This window comes from Photinus pyralis, unplaced genomic scaffold (assembly GCF_008802855.1).
Source record: "Photinus pyralis isolate 1611_PpyrPB1 unplaced genomic scaffold, Ppyr1.3 Ppyr1.4_LG8, whole genome shotgun sequence".
Classification (NCBI taxonomy): Eukaryota; Metazoa; Arthropoda; class Insecta; order Coleoptera; family Lampyridae; genus Photinus; species Photinus pyralis.
Window position 1 is genome coordinate 16,678,914 of NW_022170819.1, and position 24,028 is coordinate 16,702,941.

Consider the following 24,028-nt stretch of genomic DNA (forward strand, 5'->3'; position numbering starts at 1 on the left):
ATGGGACTATTAAAAATTAACTTCAATAAAAAAATACGTTTACATGCGACATCGGGATGCGTTGATTTACTTAATATTTCAACATGTTCAATATTTGTGACGGATTGGTAGTGCACGACGTACGTAAAACTAGAAATGGAAATTTTTTTGGAGCTGGCTACAGCGTGCTGCGTGGCTTACACCGCTGCTTGTTAAGAAACATTCCTATTCCATGATTTACATATTATTATTTATTTCCTTATGACTGCCATAATACCAAAAATGCTTGTTACTATTATCATATGACAAATCACAGGAGAAGTGTATAATAGTGTAAAAGGTACCTTTAATGATACTAGGAATAGTGTTTGAAGAGAAAATGATAGTAATTCGTGTTCTTCTATCTTTACACGATCATTTTTCTTTTTCTATGAACGATATCATTAGATACAATTCTTGCGGTGTCTTAAACTAATAGAGTGGTATATGCGCTTCCAATTATGCGTATACATATAATGCTTGCCTTATCCGGTATTAGTGCAATTAAAACAGGCCTTAGAAAATCGCGCATTAATTATCCGCGCAGATTAAAATTCACTACGCGAGAAACTTTTTTGTTATTGCTAGAATTGTATCACATTGTTGTGTTTTTTTATTAGGCCGCAGTTGGACGGCATTTATTTAGTCTGGAAAGAAGTTTATTTCCCATTTTTATGCAGAGGATCGTTGTTTTAGTTCAATTAATGCTCGGCCGGAGTTAATTAAGAAGCTTAAGTCTGGGAAAATCGAATCCGTAATTAGTGTGTTTTAAATGTAATAAATTTTGTCTTGTTATTGTTAAATTCGTGGAAGTTAGCAGAGTGCACGCGCTTTGCACAAGTGTTGCTTTAGATAAGGAAACTTTTAGTTGTTTAAGAGCGAATTTCATAGGAATTTTGGCGTGTTTAAAACTCGTAAAAGTACCAGTCTAAGTTGATTTACGATCGGTAATAGTTTTATTTATGCAATTATGTTATTGGTCCGCGGAGTCGACCGTTAAGTTTTATCGGCCCCGAAATTCGAATTTTTCTTGGAAAAGCGTCGCAACGAGATTTGACGATACTGGGGTATAAATTGTTTTGAACAGCGAAGAGAAGACGCTTATTGTACCGTTTCGCGAAGCCTACGTTTGTTTTATGTGAAGATTTTTGGAAAGTTTATTGTAGCGGCGTTTGATAAAGTTACGCCAGTTTATTAATCGTTTATTGTTTTGAAAGTCCGGGAACGTGTGGATTACGCCGGCATCGAGGAGTTTTAAGAAGGTCTTTGGGAAGGAGTTTGTTGAAGAGAAACGAGCGATACAAATGCCATTTTAGCAGCAAAAGTTCGTTTGCGTTGTATTTTACATCATCTGGAGTAGGCGGAACGTTTGTTTAACGCCAGCATCGCCGAGGAGCTGTTGGAGTAGCTGTGTCAGCACATACCTTGGGGCTGTGTTTGTGTTTTTGTGTGCGTCGGTTGTTTGCGCATTTGTAAAAAGGATTAGCACCGTGAGTACTGTCATTTTTGTTTTAATTTAATTGTAAGAATCGCCGTCTGAGACGGTTTTGTGTTTCAATTTGTGTAAATTATTTTTTTCAGATTTTGTAAATTTAGCTTTGTAAAATTTTTATTTTTTTTGTTTGTCATTTATTATTTGTGTGTGTCTAAGTAAAGGTCAAGGATTCGAGTTTCTCAAATTTTAAGTTTTCTTTTTTTATCCCGAGTGTGAAACGAGTTTGATAACGTAAAAAGGTTTGGATCATCGGTGGGACTTAAATTTCATTCCAGAAGTCAGTTAACCAGGGTTTATTTTATTTGGAATTTAAGGGAGGTATTAGCCACCGATCTGGCGAGGTTGCTACCCCTTGTCCGGACGAAAAAAAGGGGTAGGCGGACTCATTTTACGGGCCCTGAGATTTATGTTTTAAAGAGTTTTTGTGAGATTGAGCTAACAAGGGTAAGTTGTGTGGGTAGTTTCAGTCTTAGGAAGTTTTCACAACAACATATACCTATCTAATTGTGGCCAAAGGACACAAAAATGTTTTCAGGAGGAATTTTTAAGAAATGGTCTTTTGTTTCCTTTTTTCAGCAGTTTTAGTAAATGGCGGGACTTCAGCAATACGCGAATACTCGCAATACTCACATGTGTATCAGTGTATGGATGCAGCACGTTTAGTTTGCTTTAGTTGGCGAACTTTTTGGTAAAATTTACGTGTCGTCCGGACTGGTTCATTGATGCGAAGAGTTGACATCGTAGAAATGGAGTGATCTGCCTTCTTTTTGTTCAAAAACATGTGAGCAGATATGCAGCTCCGGGAACATGGTTCTTATTCTCTTATGCAAGTGTATGCTCGATTATGTATTGAACAGTACAGTTTTACTTGTACGCTGTCTTCCAAGTCGAGTCGCCGGGTATTTAAGCGGGTGACGATAAATAAAACGGAGGGGATGCGAAACTAAACATTTTAAGTTTTGTGGAAGAGAATCCCATAAGAAACTTAAGGTAAATAGCGGCCAAAGTTAATATCTCTTCATCATAAGCTAAAAGCTTACTATTTTATTATTATTTATTTTATTCCGAATGTCAGTGTGGAAAGCTTGCGCATATTTTGGTTGCATAAAATTAGGCGTTTTTCAAAAGTTTTTGTCATTTAAAAGTAGACATACATATACGAAATCCCTGTCTACTTCTAAATGAATAACACTATTCAAAATGGTAGAGGCGAACTGGTTCTGCAGGCGGAGTCGGTTGTTTCTTTAAGCGCCGTCGAAGCATCAGGAATTTCCTTTGCAGCGTTCAAAGCTCTGCTTTTAAACTTTTGCAGCCAGAGACACTACACTCTCATCGATTGGCCGTTTTGACCAATGAGTGTGCAGGACGATTAAGTTTGCTACCTAATGTGAATGCAGCGCGTCGCCACAGGTACTTTTCTTAAAAATGTGTTAAATATTTATCATTCATTCTTCCTAAACTCTCCCTAACGTGCGCCATTCATGGGCTTAATGGAGAGAGGATCAAAACGGACCGCACTACATAGTCGAAAGAGAAGCGTCAAGAGTCTTTACCAAAGAACAGGTTGAATGGGCCTTGGTGACCTTTTTGCCGCACATACAGAGGCCAGCCTACTTCAGGATCACAAATTTAATTTCTTAGTATCTTCTGTGGTTTCTGAGATCCCAATGATAGACATCCCTATCTTGGATACTGTATATAAAAGAGGGTATATGAAGAGAGGTAATACAAATGTAACAACAAAATAAAGTTTATTCGTCATTCTATGCATAGTTTTTTTGGTATCAGAATACTAATAAAATCAAGTGCTTCACACTGCTACCACAAGTACAATGACTATAATAATAGATAATACTAATAAAAAAAAAACAACTTTATAAAAGACAGCAAAGCAAGGAGACAAAAAGTACGTACAAAAACAAACGCATTCAAATCGCCCTAATATATTTAAAGTTGAAAAATCTAATACTTTAAGTATATGAAAGACATAATAAAATATATTTTTACGCTATCAGTCATTTTGGAAGCTGCACACAAAATGCTTAATACGAAATTTGGGAAAAAATACTATTTGTTACATAAATATGTCTTATAGAATTTTTATGCAAACCAATAAGTTTGAATCTCTTACTTCTTCTTTGACAAAAATAACTTAACAACTCAACAGATATAAATTGAACTGTTCCATATCTCACTTTTTATAAAAATGGAAGGTAAATTAATCTGTCAAGTACGGCGTATTATGAAATAATCAGGAGTGCACACATTAGAGGCAAGGTTGCAACAAATATGCATTAGAAGTGTCAATGTTGCTTCATTATAATTATAAACAGTCTTTGGTACAATGTCAATTAGAATAGTTTCACGCTTTGGAAAGATTATTGTGCAATTGAAAGTACACAGAGGTATATTTGTTTTATAAATTCTTGCACGTCACATTTTGAATTGGGGAACGAGCCTTGTTACCAATATCACAAATATAAAACGACAAACACATCACACGTGCTCCGCTAGGCGTTAAGTTGGCAATGCCGATGACATCACAGGTATCGCGATGTCTTCCATATTCGGAATTACTAGGACTTTCTGAAATTAAAAGTTATCGATGAAATTTGGTCACACTAGTATTTCTGAAAATTGGACGCGGAAAAATTTGATTCTGACAAATTCGTTACCCTTACAGGGGCGGCCATTTGTACGACATGAACAGGGAAAGAATTAGTAACAAAAATTTCAAGTTCAATTGAACATCCTTTGTATAACTAAAAAGTGCATGCTGTTGGTCCCTGATTGCCATGTGAGAAAATAAATTTCTTGATAAAACTTTCAATTGTACCTAATATTTTATTTATAAAGGTTTAAGAAACATGGACTGCTGATTTGACACTTTGGCATATGCCTGGCATAGCCGACTCTCCCAGAATTTAGTCTACTGTCATGGGGATGTGTCCCTGGTAGGAACAGGGGTGTACCTCCACCACTTTTGTTGCAATCGCGCTGGGCCGCGACATATGCCAAACAATTGCTAATTTTCTTATTAGGAGCAACAAAGCTTAGCAAAAAAGAAAGAAAATTACAATTAGCATTTGCCTCCCAATCAGTACATATACTAAACAAATTTAAAATTTCGAATCTTAGCATGTAGCATTTTGATTTTGGTTTAATTTTTGTAAAATTTTTTCCAAAAGAATGTAGAAATTTAACGAACAAACTTCAGTAACACAAAAATCTGCAATACCGCTCATTTCAGTTCCTCACCTGAAATTCCTGGGTTAGCTTCTTCTCAATCCAAGTTGTGAGTTGCTTGATAAAAGAGAAATTTCTTTCACCGACTATAGGGTGTGCCGATAGCCACAACTGCGGTAAAGGTCTAAACCCTATCCAAACTCGATCGCTTGGAGGAGGTGGCATATTTAGAACCAAGGTACCGACAAAACCTTTAAGTTCAACTTTCAAACTTAGATCGGTATTCGATACACCTAAAATAATATACTTTGGCATTAGCATGCGACTACAAAAGCGAAGGGGGTACTGTAACGGACCCAGATGAACACGGTATCGATTTTTATTTATTGCCTTCAAATAATCGCTAATATTTTTTGTTAATCAATTTTGTTTTTATGCAAATAGAAACTTACCCTCCATCGCCTTTTTTATATAACGATTTTCAGTTGCCGCTTGAAAGAATTTCGACTCTGCTATTTTGTCGACCATTTTAAACAGTTTCTTGCTGCTATTACTAGTTCCGCCGCTCCCCGTAGTGTTCGCGTTCGCTTCGGCGACTTTCCCCGCCGACGGCGCGTAACTTTCACCATCCGAGCTACTTTCCGCCGTGTCGTCCACGTCAGAGTACTGCCACTTGGCGAAGGAGGAATCCTCGCAACTCCCACTGGCGGGCAAATGTTTCAGTTTCATTAGATTTAACTTGGTCTGTAACTTCAACACTAGACTTCCATTGTATCGTACGTCCAGGTCTATCCAAAGGCCTCGTTGATCTAAAGTCGGGCTACCCACGCTGTATATTAATGGCGGATTGTTACCTGAAACATCCAAGATAATTGAGGGTTGCTAACTGGGTGCCGCCTTATGGGTCGAGTATACAATAAACTCCCCCCCCCCTTCCGCGTTAGCAGCTCCCAGTAAATTCGCGCCCATTTGACCAATACCTAATGAAAGCTCACTGATGCTCAACTGTTCTATAAAGTATGGCAACTTAATAGAACTCAATTTACGCTGTATCCTCTGCTGGAGTTTGCCCAAAAATGTCGGATCACGGGTACAATCAAACAGAATCCGACTGATCATGCAGTTTATCCACGCAACATTCGAACTAGCCTTGGTATCTGACTTGGAATCATCATACAGCTGTAACCATATATGTTGTATTAAATGTATACAGGGTGTCAATTTTAAAACTTGCAGTCGGCCATATTTTCCAAACTAAAGAAGATATTCAAAATCGCGCAAAACCGTTTCGGGGGTATCGAGGGGGAACCAGAATGACGTTATGAGTGACAAGTCCCCACCCTCCCCTTAACCCTCCAGCCCCCCCTCTTCAAAAATCCTAAATGGCAACCCCATACTTGTGACACATCGTTGGAAAGCTACTGAAAAAAAAGAAAGTAACCTCAATGTCAACATTTAGTTTTTTTGTTAATTGTTAAATTTTGTGTTAAATTATCTTTAATGAATATTGACTATTGGTACCACTGGAAAGCATTTTTCAGTAGCTTTCCAACGATGTGTCACAAGTATAGGGTTGCCATTTAGGGTTTTTGAAGAGGGGGGGGGCTGGGGGATTAAGGGGGTGGGGGGGTTACCACTCATAACGTCAATATGGTTCCCCCTCGATACCCCCGAAATGGTTTTGCGCGATTTTCAACATCTTCTTTACTTTGGAAAAATGGCCGACTGCAAGTTTTAAAATTGACACCCCTATAGTTCAACAGCTTTGTACCTTTTGATATTTATTCATGTAAGTGAGATACTCGCGTTCGTTCCAAACATTAGTGTCCGTCCTTTGGGAATCCCTACAGTCCGAATCTCTATGGGTGGCGGTAACGAATCTACGATACCAGTCTTCCTTCTCTCGATCAGAACGAGCAAATAAATATATATGCGTTTCTGTCGGTGTACCCTGTATGAACATGTTACATGTAATATGTCACAATGAAAGTCATACATTGAAAACCAAAAGTACCCTACTCATCGATATTGGAATAAACAAATGGAAAACCGTGAATTGTTCATATGTAACCTTTGGCACTTACGGCAGTGAGCACAGTATGCAGTGTGTTCCAACTAAATCAGGCACTATTGATAACTTTAGATTAGTTCTTACTTGTGAACGACGACTTTGATTCGTGGCTAATAAAATATTACATTAACAATTCTTGATCGAGCAGCTGAGGTAGACGACGACGAAGGCACAGAGGGAATAGTTCTCCAAGTGTCCGACAAAGTTCAAGGGAGGCGCAGAAGATATGCACGCATTCCTCGACGCAGGCTCCATGTACAGAGTGCTTTTGTATTATGATATTGTTGAATATTCTCCCCATTTTAAAAATATTTGGAATTATACAGGGTGCGTCCACAAAGTAGGGCGCCAAAAGGGTACATTTATTTAAATAGAATCCCCTGTATTTGAATGCATTTTTGAATTCTACGTGTAATTGTATGTCATTTTTTTATATGGTTAATATACGAAAAACTAGTAGCTTTAAATTTGTAAGAAAAATTGGGCATTTGGGCAAAACAAAGCGATGACGAACTCAAACTTTTACATTGATCCCTTTCTTGCACCCCCCCCCAAAGGCAAATCCACGCGGTTCGAAAAAGTATATATTTGAGCTCTTCAAATTGATAGTTGTGACCGAGTAAACTAAAAGTCTCAAAAGCGCAAAAATGCATTTTTACCACCGCTTGTGGCAGCTACCCATTCCTATAGGGGCGCAATGTACATACCTACTGGAACGAATTTTTTTCTGAAACGTTGCGCGAGCGGTGCTTCAACCGGGAGGGGGGGGGGGGGGAGAGTTTAATATGAACTATCGCAGTCGAAATCGTTTGCGAAATTTTAGTCTCGCGACCTCAAACGCGAAGGAAATAGATTCTCGATTTTCGAACTTCGCGCGGGGGTTGAAAATTTCACCCCTCTAGACGAGAGGACCTGTTCACCATTTCAAGATGCGGGATCGATGTTCCGCCAAACCAGAAACACCTCAAAAACATTGCCGTTAAGTGTTCGAACAATTCGCAAACGTCTCCCACATCTCTTCGTTCCCCCCACGTCCCTCGCGTCGCTCAGTAGGCAAACTGCAACCCGGCCCTTCAAAAGCGCCGTCGAACTATGAAACCAACACACAAAACAGCAACTTGATATGCCCCTTCCCCGTTCGCCCACTAATTTTGCCGCCATGCTGCGGGGGGGATGGGCGAAACACACTCGATGTTTGTAGCGTCACGATGCCGTCCGTCCGTTTTGTCATATCCTTTCAAAAGGCGCTTTCCTATTTTTCCTAGGGAAAAATCCGTTTAAACCCCCAAAAAGCGCAATTTCGTCTCAAACAACCCTCTTCGTACGTTCCACGAACCGGGTTAATCGCAAAACACGTACAATTTTTTTTCTCTCTATGAATTTTTAAACTTGAAATTTCAACCTAAAAACGACATCCGGAATGCACTTTGGGCCCTCCCCCTACCGAGCCGCCGGACCGAAAAAAATTCGAAATGTGCGCACCCCTAACGGATACATATTGCGGAAGTACCAACTCCGTAGGCTGAATAACTTCCCCTCTAGCTCCGAAAAACTATGATTTCATCATAATCCTATATAGAATCAACCCCTCGCTATGGGGGATTAATTACAATCCGATTTCCATCGAGTCGGTCTCCATAAATGGAGAACTAATTATGGTAAATTTTTCCCATTGTAAGTAAATATACAGGGTGATTCAAATTCAAGGGCCACGATGGGGATCTCGGGAACCGTAAGAGATAGGTAGGTAGTTTAAATTTGGCGGATTTTGATGCTTAACAAAATGCAGTTTTGAAACTGAAAAAATTCCGAAAAAAACGAAATTTTGCAAAATCGTTTTTATTTTTTATTGAAGTTATTTAAAAAGATATTTCGAATTAAATGACACATTATTATGGTAACTTTTTTCCCTCTACAAGATGCTAGTTTTAAATTCGACGTTTCGACGATTTTTAATGTTATACGCCGAAACTCTACGCTTTAAAATAACAGCAAAATTAATTGCGCGTTCGATAACCTTCGAGCGTGACGTCATGGTCAGAAACAATCCGCATCGCGCACGTGACTTTTGCAATCCTCCGGGAGAAATTTAGTCATAGCGCGGTCGTCAAACTTACCGCTCGTTCTAACTGTGGAAAGAAAGAAAAAACTGATACCCTGTCGAAAGCTTCACACCCAGCAAAAATACGCTCCTTCATGGGGGTTAAGATCTCAGAAAGTGGGAATAGGATTTGCGGTGCTGTTTGCGAGCTATTAATCCCCCCCCCCTCAGACAAAAATTTAAGAAATTTTGGAAAACCTCTTCTCGAATTTCTTCTGAATTTTTGAGACCACTCTCCACGCTTTCCGTTACAAAATAAGCGCCAAATTAATTAAGGACGCGTTCGGCAAAGTTCGTGGTGACGTCATTACAAAACATTTCGAATCGCTCACGTGACTTTTCGATGCATTGCCATGGTTTTTTTTTTGTAAGTAACTTGCTGTTGGAAGAAACCGTAAAAATAGAAGAAAGTATTATGACTTAGTGAAGGGAAGAGTACTTTTGGTTGTCAATGTAAAACAACATACGTCCGAAACAAACGTGGTCCAATCCAAGTTAAACGACTCGTCATCCTGTTCATCATCAGCCGTACATATTTCCTTAAAATCGTCTTCATCGTCCGCCTCACCATTTTCATCACCCTCCTCCGTAGTTTTAGACTGAAAACCAAACTTTCAAATACAAAAACAATAACCCCCCGAACAACATACGGCAGGATCTAGAGATTCCACCTGCGCACTTTCGCACTCTTCCAAATTCATCTCCTCTTCCGTTAATTTACTAAAGATCTGCGTCTGAAATTGCGAGGTTCAAAGATCGGTGCCGGTAAAATTGCCTACCTGCGTGATGCTTTCTTTTTTGGGCGCCTTCGATTTTTTATCGGACATCTCGCTCTTCGTTTTACTTTTTTGTCCCTCGTCTAAGTCGGACGCATCGCTCGAATTCAAATGTAAATTTTCCTTGTTAATCGTTATACAAATCGGATACTTCTTGCTCCAATGTCTACAAAAAATTAATTAATGAACAGACACACGCGACTGCCGGCATGTACCTTCTTCTATTGAGAGCTACCGGCAATAGGCTCACGTGAGCTCCCAACAAATTGTATATTCTATGGCCGGAAAACACGATGTGTTTGTGCTTAGGCTCGTTCCACAGCGCCCGCTTCGACACCTTCGCCTTGGTATGGCTGATCCTTAGCAACGTACCCTGTAGTCGTATGTAAACCGATTGCGTTTGAGAAATGTGATAGGTTTGAGGATCGTAGACGTCTGGATACTCGTTCATCCACCCCTGTCCAAATAAAACTAGGTTCAATGGATTGGTGGCAGTGATCGGTAATTACTGCCAACATTAGAGCTGGGCAAAAAAAAAGATCATATCTGCTTTAGCGCTGTTGTGATAAGCCCGATATCGTATTTAGAACTGTGATGTGTAAGCGGGTATTATATACGAAGTTGGAATGTACAGGGTGTCTCCAATTCGAAAATGTTCCTTCGAGTAATTTTATCATTGGTAAATGAACGGCCTTGCTATAAATTAAGCTAACTTCCAATTTTAACGGAAAATTAAGTCTTCAAATGGGACATCCTGTACAGATTTCGCCAAATAAGCGTTTTAATTCACGGTAGCTTTATAGATGGGATGGGAGTCGTATTAGTAGTTTGAAAATAGGTCGCCTATAACCTACCTTCGGATAACTAGAGGAAGGTCCGCGAAGGTTAAGGTTTCCGGTGTGCGCCAGTAATAAAAAAACGATATTTTCGGTACAGTATCGATATAGAAAAAGCAAGGGATTGCAATGCTAGCTAGTTTTCTCTAAACATCAACATAACCTGAGACTTAAAACTCATTGGTGTTTAAAGATGAAAGGATAAATATAAAATAATACAATACCTCCACTTTGGTAATCTGATGATATTCTTTCACAGCCGGAATTTCAAATATAGCCTGTTCGGGCGAATCAGCGGTAACAAACGTTTCGCAGAGGCTCGTCTTCTCTGCCGCCAACTCGAAATATTTACTATACACTTTATTGTAAACTATCACGACAAATATCCCCGACGAAAATCCATAGACATAGAAGGGTATTATGGAAAAAATGTGACAAAGCAAACACAGCACCACTGCTAGTAAATACCTAAAACTGACCATACACGTAGAAAAGATTAAGCCAAATGTATACTCACTTATATGCTCTATTAGCTAGGGATGTATTGGACTCGGTAACTCTTAGATCCACGAAACCTTGCGGCTCGAAGTAAGTGCGACTGGAATTTTCCTTAAGCTGAGTGTGTTTAATGGTTGAGCCGGCTACAGGTAAAACTTTTACTTTATTCCCCTCTTGCACCTCGATGTTTTCGATGTGATCCGCAATCCGAAGCAGAACACCTTCGCGATCCTCACTGAAATGTAAACTCTCCTCGGCCACGGCGTCGTTAGCTGCCTGAGGCTGGGCATCTTCAAGCGCCTCGACGCCACTCTCGACGTCCAAACTATCGTGCGACATCGCGTCGTGCATCGACAGGTTCGGTTTCGAGCCAGTTGTAATCTCGTACAGTTCGGCGAGATTCGCGATGTTGACGTTATCATCTTTACGCGATCGCTTGCTTCGCGATGTCTTGTACCTGTAATGTTTTGTACTGTTACGAGCGATGTCGCTCGGCCTTTTGTCCTTTTCTAGCGATGGCGTTTCGTCGTCCGTCGACATTTCGACACCTAACGGCGACGCGTTACGTAAAATTGATAAAGCAGCGCTACCTACCTTCGGTTGTCGAAACGCCGCAAGTACGTGACAAGCTGCTCTCTGATAATTCATCTGAATCGGATAGACTAGAGTGGTCTTTGGTATCTTTTGCTTTCCTAATTAAACTGTCAGCTTCTTGGTTTCTTTGCTTTATTTCCTCTACGCTCTTTGTAATTTTACCCTAAAGAAAAAACACCATATGTCAAAATACAACTAAAGGTTTTTACAATATGCTGCTTTTATTAGTCGTTGCAATCTAACAAGGAAGTATTGTACCGCTTCATGAGGAAAGAGAACGCAAGTAATATGCGAGAAAATAAAGCGCGTTAAGATAAGAAATGAGTGTTCAAGGAGATAAGAGTCGAAACGTTACAGTGTTGCCGGTGCTAAAAACGGTGGCTACGGAGCACGAGTGGGGCAATCGCTGCTATATGTACCATGTAGAAAAAACGCATCCGAAATCGGGTTCTGTGGGGGGCCGTTTCGGTTTTCCAAATCGGCGAATAAACTATAAAAAATTTGGTGGGAGAGCGGCATTCATAGCTAGATCTTCGAGGTAAAACTACGTACACGAAAATTTACAGATCCTTGTGTGAGACGTCATTTTTGAGATCGCGTGAAATTTCATTCCAATTAAAAGTGCGAACCGAAAGCCGTACAACAGCAGTATATAAAATACACGTTGGGGGGTAAAAATCGGGGGAAAACCTAGAGAAAAGCTCGGCAGCATTGGTCCTGGCCACCGCTCAAATAAAAACCTTCTTCAGCGCTTCGCGATAGCTGACTAGCCGTCTCCTCGTATTGGTGCCTCCTGGTAACAATCTCAACACTCCCTACGGAACTTTCGGATTGCCGAATGACAGTAAGGCGAACCAACTGGTGCCGACAACTGGACGGCCCAGGGAGAGATTGGTCGTTAGTCAGTGAACTCTGAGTACCAGAGGCCTCCCAGTTTCAAGTAGCCATCTGGTGATAGGGGCAAGGTGCCAGTGATTGTTTAAAAGCCCAATACTCGTGGGACCTTTATATCCGATTTAAATACAAAAACCACTCAAGCTATAAGGGAGTAGTCGCTACCTCCAATCTCCACTGATCCAGGCTTGTCAGACAATGAGAGGACCTTATTGGCCTCTGACGAAGAGACTAGCCTACATAGTGTTACCATGCCTCTCTCCAAAGCAACACCTGAGAACGGTAACAAAGCCTCAGCGGTCTCGGGGGAGACAAGTGAACTAAATAAAGCTGTGGAGGGCACCCCATAAGCAAAGCTAATAGCCGCTGGGCATACCCCAAACGAGGCAGCAAAGTTCAGAAGACCCAAGGAAAGTCAGCAAGTGCAAGGCGAGAAGAGCAGGAAAATGGGCATGGCAATTCTGTCCTCAAATGGGACCGGAAAAACCCCGTCCCATCCCCTCAGCTTCTCAAGGCAAGGCGGAGACATTTCCATCCCTCCAACGAAAAGCTTCCGGGGCGCCCTGCAGAGCATCTTCTTGACAGAGACCTTAATTTGGATACCATCCCTGATCGTCGATCCGGTGGTTGAAAAACTACGTCGCAACCGCCAAACCGTGGGAGGGAGCTCAACTTCAACTTCGAGAGAAAAAGGAACTCCCAAACCTTCACGTGTTCATGGTTTCAGGGAGACGGAAGAGTCGACCGACCACATTTTAAAATGGTTGCACGACCAAAATGAAGGAAATAACGTGAAGGCTTGGAAAGAAATCCATCGCAACAAGGTCGACGACACCACTGCAGTGATAGATAAAAACAATCAGAAAGAGAGGAAACGTCTATATCTTCCGCTGGACTAATACAATCCAAGAAACTGATTAATTTGAAGGAACAACACTTGTTTTTCGACAAAGTCGCAGGTACTTTAAGCTTTATTGATTTACTCTCAAAACCAATCATAAGAAGCGTTTTTTATGCAAGGCAACTTCATCATATAGTGAAAACTAATGGACGGCGAATTTATGTTCAATTGAAAGTACAGTGCGAATATGTTACTTTCTTAATACGTACGTGAATATTTGCGGGGCATTGGACGATCGGATTACATTTCGCATCGCATTTGAATAAATTGTTACCACGAAAGCGGTAGGGTCCAAGGTGTGACACAGTTCATTGCGTTATATTCGGAGTGGCACTAATTTCTTTGCGACCATCTTGGTAAAACTGTCAAACAAACATTTGACATTTGGAACGCTATACATGCTTAAACAACGCGTAGAAATTGTTATTTATTATCAAAATCAATGCTCTATTCGCCTAAGTTCTGCGCGTTTCGCCCAATTTATGGCGTTCATGGACGTCCTGCAGAGTCCACAATCTGAAACAACCAGGTCGGCGATCGATGAAGCAGTTCCTATACGCAAGATCCGGAGAATATTGGTGCCGTTTGGGACAGTGCGGGAGAAAACCCCAGACAGTCCATTCCGGTCGTGCGAAAAAACTGGGTCTTTCTGCGACGTGAACTTGGCGGATTTTGCGCCTCTACTTAGATTTTCATCCATACAGGGTGTTTTCTTGGGAGCTTTGCGCTTCTGGGAAAGTAAAATAGGTAGGTTTTTGAACATGTGTACTTAGGAGTTACTCTGAAGGCCGAATCTATGTAAAATGTTTTCAAAATGGTCGCACTTCCGAAAACACCGGAAGTAGATAGTAGCATCGTTATTTTAAATGGCAAACCCTATTTTTTTATTGCATTTTTGGATTCTACGTGAAATTTCAGTTCTTTTGATATCCATTTGTCGATATCTACCATTTATGGTTTTTAAGTTATTTTGACTTTAAGGAAACAAGTTGTAAATCAGCATATGCATGATTAAAGCGCATTTTTGGTAATACAGGTCAGTATTTTATTAGCGAAGTTTAAAATTATTGATCTCACGAGTAATTTTGGCTGCGTTAAATAATTAATTTTATTTAATTTCAATTGACGGTACGTCTTCATTTTGTAAAACAAATCGCAAAGTAAATAATAAGTTTTTTAAAGTCACTAAATATAGAAAGTACCGCAATCCATTAGGCTCGTGCGTTAGAGAGAGAACGCATGATTTTTGCCCAAAAATGGCGGAAATTACCAGATTCTAGTAACTTTAATGTTAGGGATTGTTCCACCTGTTTGGAGATATCTGTATATATTTTTATAAAACATGACAGTACTATGACGTTAGGTTATAAAAAATGACAGCTATTCAGATTTTATTTGTCAATTTTTTTAAGTTGGCAGCAAATTTGCCCAAAAATGGCGGATGATTGCGGTACTTTCTATATCTAGTGACTTTAAAGTTTTTATACTGGTAGCGCTATCTAACGGTAAAATTATAGTACCTCCGAAACCCATATCGAAATTATTTTCTTCAATTATCGATCTCACAAGTAATCTAACTCAAAATAGACTAATGCCTGCACATCTACACTATAGCAGAAAGCTTTTAGTGAAAATTTGAAATCTCTAGCTATTGTAGTTGTGGAGATCTAACGCGGACAGCCGGCCTGCCAGCAATGACGAATATAATAGCGTATTTTTTTCAAAAATGCGCTAAAAATGGAGGATGCAGATGGTACCTTGATAATTGATTACTTAAAAACGGTTATAGTCATGGCAACTTATTTTTATCAGTGAATAGAGAATGAATAGGGCTTTCTTTTAGTGCACTTAAAAAAAGTTAAGGTACGACCGCCCCTATGGAGATCCAAATTTATGAAACTTCAAAGACTAAAAACTCAGTTTTTTTAATGGAATGACCATATTCTTACTATTGCATGAGATAAAGAATCGAAATGGACATATTTTGACAAAACATGTTCCTATAGCTATCTTTAACAGTTTCTGACTTATTACCATTTTATTGAACCGACACTATTTTTTCGGATTTTCTTTTTAGTAGTCGACCATGATTTTATAACAATCGAATTTGAAACAAATCTAGTGACACCAATCCGTCACCTACTGTTATAGGTTAACATAAGTTTTTCAAAAATCGAAAAATGACTCGCAGTGGTTTGACCTACATATTTTGGAATTTAATTGTTATTTATGGTGAAATGGACAGAATCGCGGCATTTGGGGAGTACAACATTTCCAAAATTCATACAGTTTCGTTCCAGTGTTCGAATGAATGTACGGCAAGTACATTCATTCGAACACTGGAACGAAACTGTATGAATTTTGGAAATGTTGTACCCCCCAAATGCACTACAAACTGTTGAAGCACAAGTGATACAAAGCTCTACAAGAGAATATTTAAGAAAATGAATTGAATTGCAAATGCAAGATTAACAAAATAAATTCAAGGAAAAATATAAAAAACTTCGTTGAAACATTTTTGGTATGGAATTGTTGCTAGAACAGATATCGCATTACCTCTCTTAATTTCCAGACTTATAAGTTGTTTAAGAAATTAAGTTGAACGACTGTCTAGATTTTTCACAAATTTTCCGTCCTATATCCTTAATAAATGACTTATTTATTAATGAATTATTTAGACTAGAATCAATGATATTAAAGAATCCTTTCCTTGATTAAATTTGTTTAAAATTCGATTGTTATATAATCATGGCCAACTACTAAAAAGAAAATGCGAAAAAAAATGGCATCAACTCAATGAAATAGGAATAAATCAGAAACTGTTAAAGATATAGCTATAGGAACATGTAATATCAAAATATGCCAATTTCGATTCTCTATCTCATGCAATAGTAAGAACATGGTCATTCCATTTAAAAAAACTGAGTTTATAGGCTTTGAAGTTTCTTAAATTTGGATCTCCATAGGTGCGGTTGTACGCAACTTAACTTTTTTTAAGTACACTAAAAGAAAGTCCTATTCATTCTCTATGCACTGATAAAAATGGGTTGCCGTGACTATAACCGTTTTCAAGTGATCAATTATCAAGGTACCATCTGCATCCGCCATTTTTTTTTCATAGTCAAAATAACTTAAAAACCATAAATGGCAGATATCGACATGTGGGTATCAAAAGAACTGAAATTTCACGTACAATCCAAAAATGCAATAAAAAAAATAGGGGTTGTCATCTAAAATAGCGAAGTTACTATCTACTTCCAGTGAAAAAAATCATCTTCAGTGATGAGGCACATTTCTGGTTAAGCGGAAATCCACGGGAGATTCATCAGGTGCTTCTACACTCCGAAAAAATCACTGTTTGGTGGGGACAAGAAGCAGCGCTCACTATCAAAGGCGACCGATATCGGACGATAATGGCCAATTTTTTGTGGCCTAGGATAGATGGAATGTATCTCTCAAGCATGTGCTTCGAAAGGGACGGCACCACTTGCCATAAAGCACAAAGCAATTTATTGAATGAGAAGTTCCAGGCTTCAACACCTCCTGTGTTGGCCATCGATATCGTGTGACTTATCACCTCTCGATTACTTTCTGTGAGGTTACGTTAAATCCCTAGTCTATGCAGACAAACCACAGTTAATTGCTACCCTAAAAGCCAACATAACTCGCGTTCGTCGTAAAATCGAGCCCCATTTATGCGAAGATGTCGTCCAAAATTGGTCCACCAGAATACAACATCTACAGCGGAGTCGCGGCGGCCATTTACCATACATAATGTCATCGAATATCCTTTAAAATGTTATAAAAATTTTGGTAATATCACTTGAACAGGTGGTTTTATTTCATTTCAAAGTTCGAGTGCTTTTAATGAAAAACCCTTTAACAGGTGTTAATAACATTATAAATAAAACGGCAACCGGTAAAAAGGTTAAAGACAATTAATCTGTACCTTTGTTGACCGTCAAAACCGTAAGTTATAAGGGTAATTTTGGACACTTCCATACTGCGGAACATTCCAGTAAATAAACCAAAATAGAATTAATAAATTGTGAGGAACCTGAATCATAGGTTTGTTCTGGATTCAAATTTATCAACCATCTTTCGAGATTCACTTTCAACGAGTATTTTAAATTTTGAATTTTTTATATTGTATAAAATAGGAATCGGCCACTTTTGGGGATTTTACCTGAGAAATTTGCCCTTACTAACGTTCCTGAAACTAAAAATACATACTTTCGTTTGCACCCCATATGTTTAGAACTGCCAGTGGTTATAATTATACTTGCTCGATTGCTACCTTTGGATGTTATCTTGTCTATTATTTTGTCAGCCACTTTTTAGCGCATTTGCACAAAAATAAAAAAAAAATGCGCTATTGTGGCCACTTTGTCCGTCCGTTCGGCTGTCCGTCGGTCCGTCCGCTCGTTTTGCGACGCTACTAGTTCTTTATCTTAAGAGCTATTGTTCTACTTTTTTCGCTATTTGGTTCGTTATGGTGTCGAGGCTTGCACCAAGGAAGGAATTTTTTCTGCGTTTATTGCTAAAAAAAGTTATTGTAAAAAAACCAACAAACCGTTTTTTACATGTTCCATAATTTTACACTTTTGCCGTTTATTAACCATCCTAGAGATCATTTATAATTTTGTATTGTTGTCTGTCGTCTGTCTGTTGGTCTGTCCGTCTGTTCCTGTGCCTGTCTATCCCTCTATCTGTCCGTGTGAACGATAATTTTGTTTAGAAATGTCCGATCGCTTTTACATCTCCGTTAGTTATGAACTGAATTGCATGAAATTCAATATGGGGCATGGGCAGAGCCTTAGCCATATAATACGCAATGCCAAAAGTTGAGTCGAATCGATTCAAAATTCACAGTGCCCTTTTCGCATCTCGACCATTTATAAACCAAATTGCAAACTTTTTTTCTTATAAAAGTATTTGAATGAAATTTGATACATAGGCACTTGAAATAAAGGAAAATCAAACGCCAATTTCAAAATTTGGTTTTGCGCATGCGCAGTGCCAACTTTTTTATTTATGGAAGAATTTAAATGAAATGTGATACATAGGTGCTTAAAATAAAGGAAAATTTAGCGCCAGTTTAAAAATGTTATTTTGCCCATGCGCAGTGCCAACTTTTTTTTATCTATGGAAGCATTTAAGTGAAATTTGATACTTTGGCGCTTGGAACAAAGGAAAATCTAACATTAGTTTCAAAATTTAGGTTTGCACATGCGCAGTTCCAACTTTCTTATTTAGAAAAGCATTGAAATGAAATTCTTCTTATAAACTGAAATTGAAATAGCATGTCAAAAATGGATTGCTCATGTGCAACGCTATCTTTCATATTTGGGGCCGGATTTTTACGATTTTAACAGAAGTTGCATCTTACAAATGGGAAATGAATGCAAGTGGAAATGCGCTTTATGTAAATCGTTTACGATTACTTTTTAACTTGTTTAAACTATCTCATTTCAACAGTGTTAGCTAATGTTACTTTAAGGATGTTGGTTTTGTTTCCAGCATACATATTTCGCACCCTTATTTATAGGGGCGCTATCTTTGAGATTCTTGAGAAACTTGACATTGTTTACATCCGATACAGTGAAGACATAAAGTCCGTGCCCCCCCCCCCCATTAACTTTTGAACCGTTTAGTGTATGACCTAGACATTTGGAACGGTGCTACACAATACCATTCTTTATTTTTTTGAATTGAAACTGGCAGCTTCATCAAAATGGCATAACTTCGAATTTCTTTCATGAAAGGCGTCATGTGACTGTTTATTTTGAAGCTCTTTTAATGACTCAAGAAGGTGTTACTGCTAACTGACTTTTTGTTTGCGTTTACCTTTATTTCTGTAAAAAATTTCCAACGATCCGAAGGCGGCGATGAATCTTGCGCGACGAAAGATGTATCAATACTTGTACATCTTTTTCCTAAGCGAGGTAAATAGCGTAATGGACTAGTGTCGGCATCCGTAGTTCCTGTAAACAATACCATGCAATTATCATTGTCAATTAAACAGTGTACTGTGCTCGGTACTGTGCCTACTAGATCTATTTTAACACATGATTAATTACAGTGATATGGCTTGGTTATAAGCTACATAGTTGGGGGCAGAATACTGTGGTAAATCGTACTGCAATGTTACTGTGGCCAGGTCTCTTCACTCAAAAATGCTTTTGACGTATAAAGCTCAACTTTGGTACACACAGATGCCAGATACTAGCGCTACTTCCGTGTTTAGAGTGGCTCTAAAAGGCACTTTACAAACTGAAAGCAGTTAATTACAAAGTTATGTGGCGAAAGTAATTTACAGTTTTACATTTTCAAAAATGTACAGGTGTCCACGAATCGAGTGGCTCATAAGGTGTAGGTAATTGACAAAGTATTTTAGAGTTGGATCTTCATGTTCTGAGGATTGCTCCTGCTTAGTCTCAAACTAAAACATTAAAAAAATGAGCCAAATCAATTAATATACAGGGTGTTTTTTTGCTGAATTCTAAAAATTACTTAAGATCAAGTAAACTGTCTTTATTTTAGAAGATTTTTATAGAAGAATTTTGATACAAATCAGCCTGCTTTGATTTTTGTTACAAACATGAGTTCAAAAGCTGATTTGTATGAAAATTTAAGCTATTCTATAACTTGTAATTCTAAACAACTTTGTTTAATACATTTTTGTTTTGTCTAAAATAAAGACAGTTTACTCTTGACTAATTTTTTGAATTCGGCAAAAAAATACCCTGTATATTAATTAATTTGCCTCATTTTTTCAATATATTAGGTTGAGCAATTCTCAAAAAAAAATTGTCATAATATACACCTTATGTGCAGTCAATCCGTGGACATACTGTACATATTATGTAAGTACTTTTACGAGGTAAAATTATAAAAAAATTGTAATAAGATAGATTTTCAAATACCCTGTATACTTATCACTATCAGCAGTCAATGTTTTCAATTCCAAACTAATATTAATAATCTCATAGGTAGTGTAAATATTGATATCGTTAACAGTCACTGCCATATGAACAACAACAATAATTGAAATTAGAATTTAATCTTCTTACATTACCCCTTCTCAAAATACAAAGTCGGAAATCCCAACCCGAATATTTACCCTTGTCACTGTGCAACTTGTCTATGGGTTCATCTTCGCTTTGATACAATTCCTCTATTTCTTCGGCATTAGCATTGAAACGAATAGCTATGGAAGGAACGGACGTATTCATAGCTTTGCCTAATGGAACAATATACCATATTTAGAATAAGTCAATGTATAGAGCATAATAAACACACAACGAGTATGATATACACATAAAGATAAAAGTAAACACCACACGAGACAGCTACCTTTTACCTTTTATCATCCCTAGAGTAATTTTACTATTCTCCTTCGTTTTACTCATTGTAAGAGGATTGGAATTATTGAAGGGTAGAGTTAATTCGGAGAGAATCGAGTTATCTGAAAGTGAGGATAGTATTTACCAAACCGAACAGTGACATGTAATAAAATTAGAAACGTAAATTGCTCACCTTCGATAAGTACCTTTAGAAATCAGGAAATCAATATCAATTTATCACAATTAAGAAATACCTAATATAAAATTATGAAATGACAAATTTGATTTTTCTTTTTGTTCAGTTCATTTTTAATTTAGAAGGAAAACGTGCGCGTGCGCTGTGTAAAGCTACGAATACACTTTCAAATATACGAGGGTCTAATATATACAAGGTGCAATAATTAAGTGAATGAACGAATACTTTTTACATATAGTCAGGTCACAGCCCTGATTCGATAGTTTTCTTCTATCACCGACTGTCTCCATTAGAATCTTGGTCATCTGCTCGTCTTCTTTTTTTAAATTAGTTGTCTCTACGCAAAAGTTGCACCTCCCCTACTATCTGGCATTCTCTCTAACGTTACCATTGCAATCTTCTATTTTTGTCATAAAATTTAAGATACATTTTTGGTATCTGGGGTACCTATACAGTTTTAATTTCAAATTTTATTTTATTTATTGTTAGGCGGAACCGCTCCTGGTAGTCGTCCTCTGAGGTTAGGGTGCTTGCAGGTCATGAGGGCATATGCAATTTAGTCTTCTAGAATGCTGGGTAGAAAGTGTACGAGGACATTGTTGTGGCCCTAGAGTTTGATGTCGTGGTAATTTTGGGCGTGGCTTTGAATTTTGTAGGTGACGAATGAAATGCCAAGATCCTGGTGTAGGGTTTCGTTTGAGACGTATAGGGCCAATTCTACAATGAAGGTATATACCGAGAATAAGCTATACCTAGAATAAATGTCGACGGTTGCGTTGGTTACCATTGGGTCAACCAATGGCACACATGTTGCTATGGCAGTTATTCCAAGAATATCTTATTCTCCGTAAAAGTGTAATTGTAAAACCGGCCCTTAATGAAGTCCCTAGATTACTAAAGTAACGCGAATAGCAGCCATCTTGGCTCAGTTTAGGACCCGCGAAATTTGAAATTGAACAAAACTTGGAAAATATGTATTTTGTAGTCGCTCTTGGGTAGGGCAAGTTTTGTGAGCGTATCGTTTAATATAATAATATACTTAACATAACATAATAATAACATCACAAGAAAAACACAGTTGCATCGCTTTTTCAATCGTTTCACGACTCCACATAAAACCTTTGTGTGTGTACCCCAATTCTAAATATTTTAATTGATCTTCATTAAAAGTTTCCGAAAGATTGTCTTCACTTCTGAGTAGGTAATTTCTTTTTTCGGTTTCTGTTTTCTTGCAAAAGTGCCTAGATGTGCTTCTCTAATGAATTAATGGTTCATCAGTATTCTCTTTAATGTATACACAACTATTATAATACAAAACAACAAATGTCAAACCTGACACTAGGTGTCAAACGGCCATTTTGGCTCAGTTAGCAGTTTGTTTTAATCTAATACACTGGCCTAATGAATCGCGTTACTTTAGTAATATAGGGACTTTAGGTGCGGAAAGCTGTTTGTGCCATCTGGAGAGCACGAACGTTGGTTACGGTTGGCATCTGTTTTTGAATGGCGATGGTGGAAACATCCCTCCATAAATGTTTGTTATTTTTTGTGTTATTTAGTGCAGGTAGTAATCTTTGCATTTTTTCATATCGTATTGTAACGGAAATGCTCCAGACATGACGTCGCCTTTGGCGCTCTGGAATTTTCTACGCGCGCGATAGTAGGAACATTCGAGAATGTACTGGACTTACATTGCTTGCGTGTATAAATGGTTGCGGACCGAACATCGCGGGAGTCTACTATCGAACGAGATCGAGTACGGACGAAACATAGAGCGCGAAAATCTGATATAAATTTCGAAGTGTGTGATATAAATAATCGATATAAATTGTACGGTTTTTATAGTGTTTTAGTTTTGTTTAATAAATATTGATATAAATCGAACCCGAATTTATAAATCACGTTACATTGGTGTCAGAAGTGGGATTAATTAAATTAATTAAAAGTAAGATTAAATTAAGTGCTTGTGCTTGTGTATGCCTGTAACAAGATCTGCTGCCGCTAAAATGGAAGAAACGATGCTCAATTTGCTCCAGCAAATCCAAAATGGCCAACAGGTGTTGCAACAAGAAATGAAAAGCACCCAAGAAAATTCTAGAAATATTCAAGAGAAGTTGGAAGAAAATTCTAGAAATTTTGAAGAGAAGTTCGAGAAAATGGAAGAAAATTCTAGAAAGATTAATGAAGAAAATTCTAGAAATATTCAAGAGAAGTTCGAGAAGTTGGAAGAAAATTCTAGAAAGATTATCGAAGAAGTCTCTACATCAATTGAAGAAAAAGTTGAAGATAGAATTACGGAAGTTTCCAAAACATTTAAAGCAACATTCGTCGAGATTGAGCACAAGTATGAAGAGCTGCGCGAGCAATTCTTGCGACTGACTACGAAAGAGCGTACTAGTAGTGCCCCAGAAACAAATACAAGAGTAGAAGGCGACGTTCAGCAAGCCCGAGTAAAGCCACCTACTTTTGATGGTAAGATTCCTTGGACCACGTACGTTCGACAGTTTGAAGCAGCGGCTGCGGCAAATAAATGGACTCTTCAAGACAAAACTACAGCCCTGATTCTTGCTCTGAGAGGAGATGCTCTGGATGTGTTGCGGACTATCCCCGAGGATCAACAGAACTTCCAACAAATAGTAGCGCGACTCGAAATGCGATATGGCGATAAACACCTTCAGCAAGTTTACTATGCCCAAGTCAAGAACCGAATGCAGAAATCTGGAGAAAGTTTGCAGGAACTTGAAGCGGACATCGCTAGACTGATTCGATTGGCATACCCTACGGCACCGGAGAGCTTTCTTGATCAACTGGCTGTACAAACATTTATCGATGCCGTTCGTGATGGAGATGCCCAGCAGGCTTTGAGACTGGCTAGGCACGACAAAATTGAGAAAGCTTTGGCCCATGCGTTAGAATTCGAAGCCGCCAAGAAAGCTAGTCATGGAAGTGCGCGAGTACGTATGGTGGAACCTCGCAGTGACAGCCGGGTAAGAACCATCGAAGAGGAAGGTGGCTTTGAAAGTTTTGAAGAAAAGGTCAGTAAAGTAGTGGTAGAAAAGGTCAGTAAAGTAATGGAAGAAAAGGTCAATAAAGCAATACAGTCACTGGCAAAGAAA

General features: G+C 38.5%; 1 protein-coding gene across 5 annotated transcripts; it reads right to left on the reverse strand.

Annotated features, from left to right (window-relative positions):
* Positions 1 to 3,902: 3,902 nt before the first annotated feature.
* Positions 3,903 to 21,051, reverse strand: LOC116178038. Of its 5 annotated transcripts, none has more exons than XM_031497301.1 (16): positions 20,910 to 21,051; positions 20,734 to 20,838; positions 20,494 to 20,613; positions 19,218 to 19,354; positions 11,576 to 11,738; positions 11,001 to 11,529; positions 10,708 to 10,957; positions 9,863 to 10,104; positions 9,651 to 9,813; positions 9,522 to 9,605; positions 9,339 to 9,470; positions 6,471 to 6,650; positions 5,680 to 5,878; positions 5,152 to 5,553; positions 4,772 to 4,992; positions 3,903 to 4,099 (listed from the first exon to the last, which is right to left on the reverse strand). In XM_031497301.1, the coding sequence occupies exons 2-16, from the start codon at positions 20,780 to 20,782 to the stop codon at positions 4,031 to 4,033; spliced, it is 2,940 nt and encodes a 979-aa protein (XP_031353161.1). In that variant the 5' UTR covers positions 20,783 to 20,838; positions 20,910 to 21,051; the 3' UTR covers positions 3,903 to 4,030. The 5 variants fall into 5 exon arrangements, with proteins under 5 accessions (XP_031353161.1, XP_031353162.1, XP_031353163.1 ...); XM_031497302.1 differs by having other exon boundaries at positions 20,923 to 21,044; XM_031497303.1 differs by lacking the exon at positions 20,734 to 20,838.
* Between the last annotated feature and the right edge of the window lie 2,977 nt (positions 21,052 to 24,028).

Bases quoted from the DNA above. Each gene is read 5' to 3' on its own strand.
- LOC116178038 (XM_031497301.1), bottom strand. From the start codon at position 20,782: ATGAGTAAAACGAAGGAGAATAGTAAAATTACTCTAGGGATGATAAAA. The intron at 19,355-20,493 runs GTAAATATTCGG...TATTGTTTACAG, and splicing joins CAAGTTGCACAGTGACAAGG to GAACTACGGATGCCGACACT. The intron at 4,993-5,151 runs GTAAGTTTCTAT...ATATTATTTTAG, and splicing joins TATAAAAAAGGCGATGGAGG to GTGTATCGAATACCGATCTA.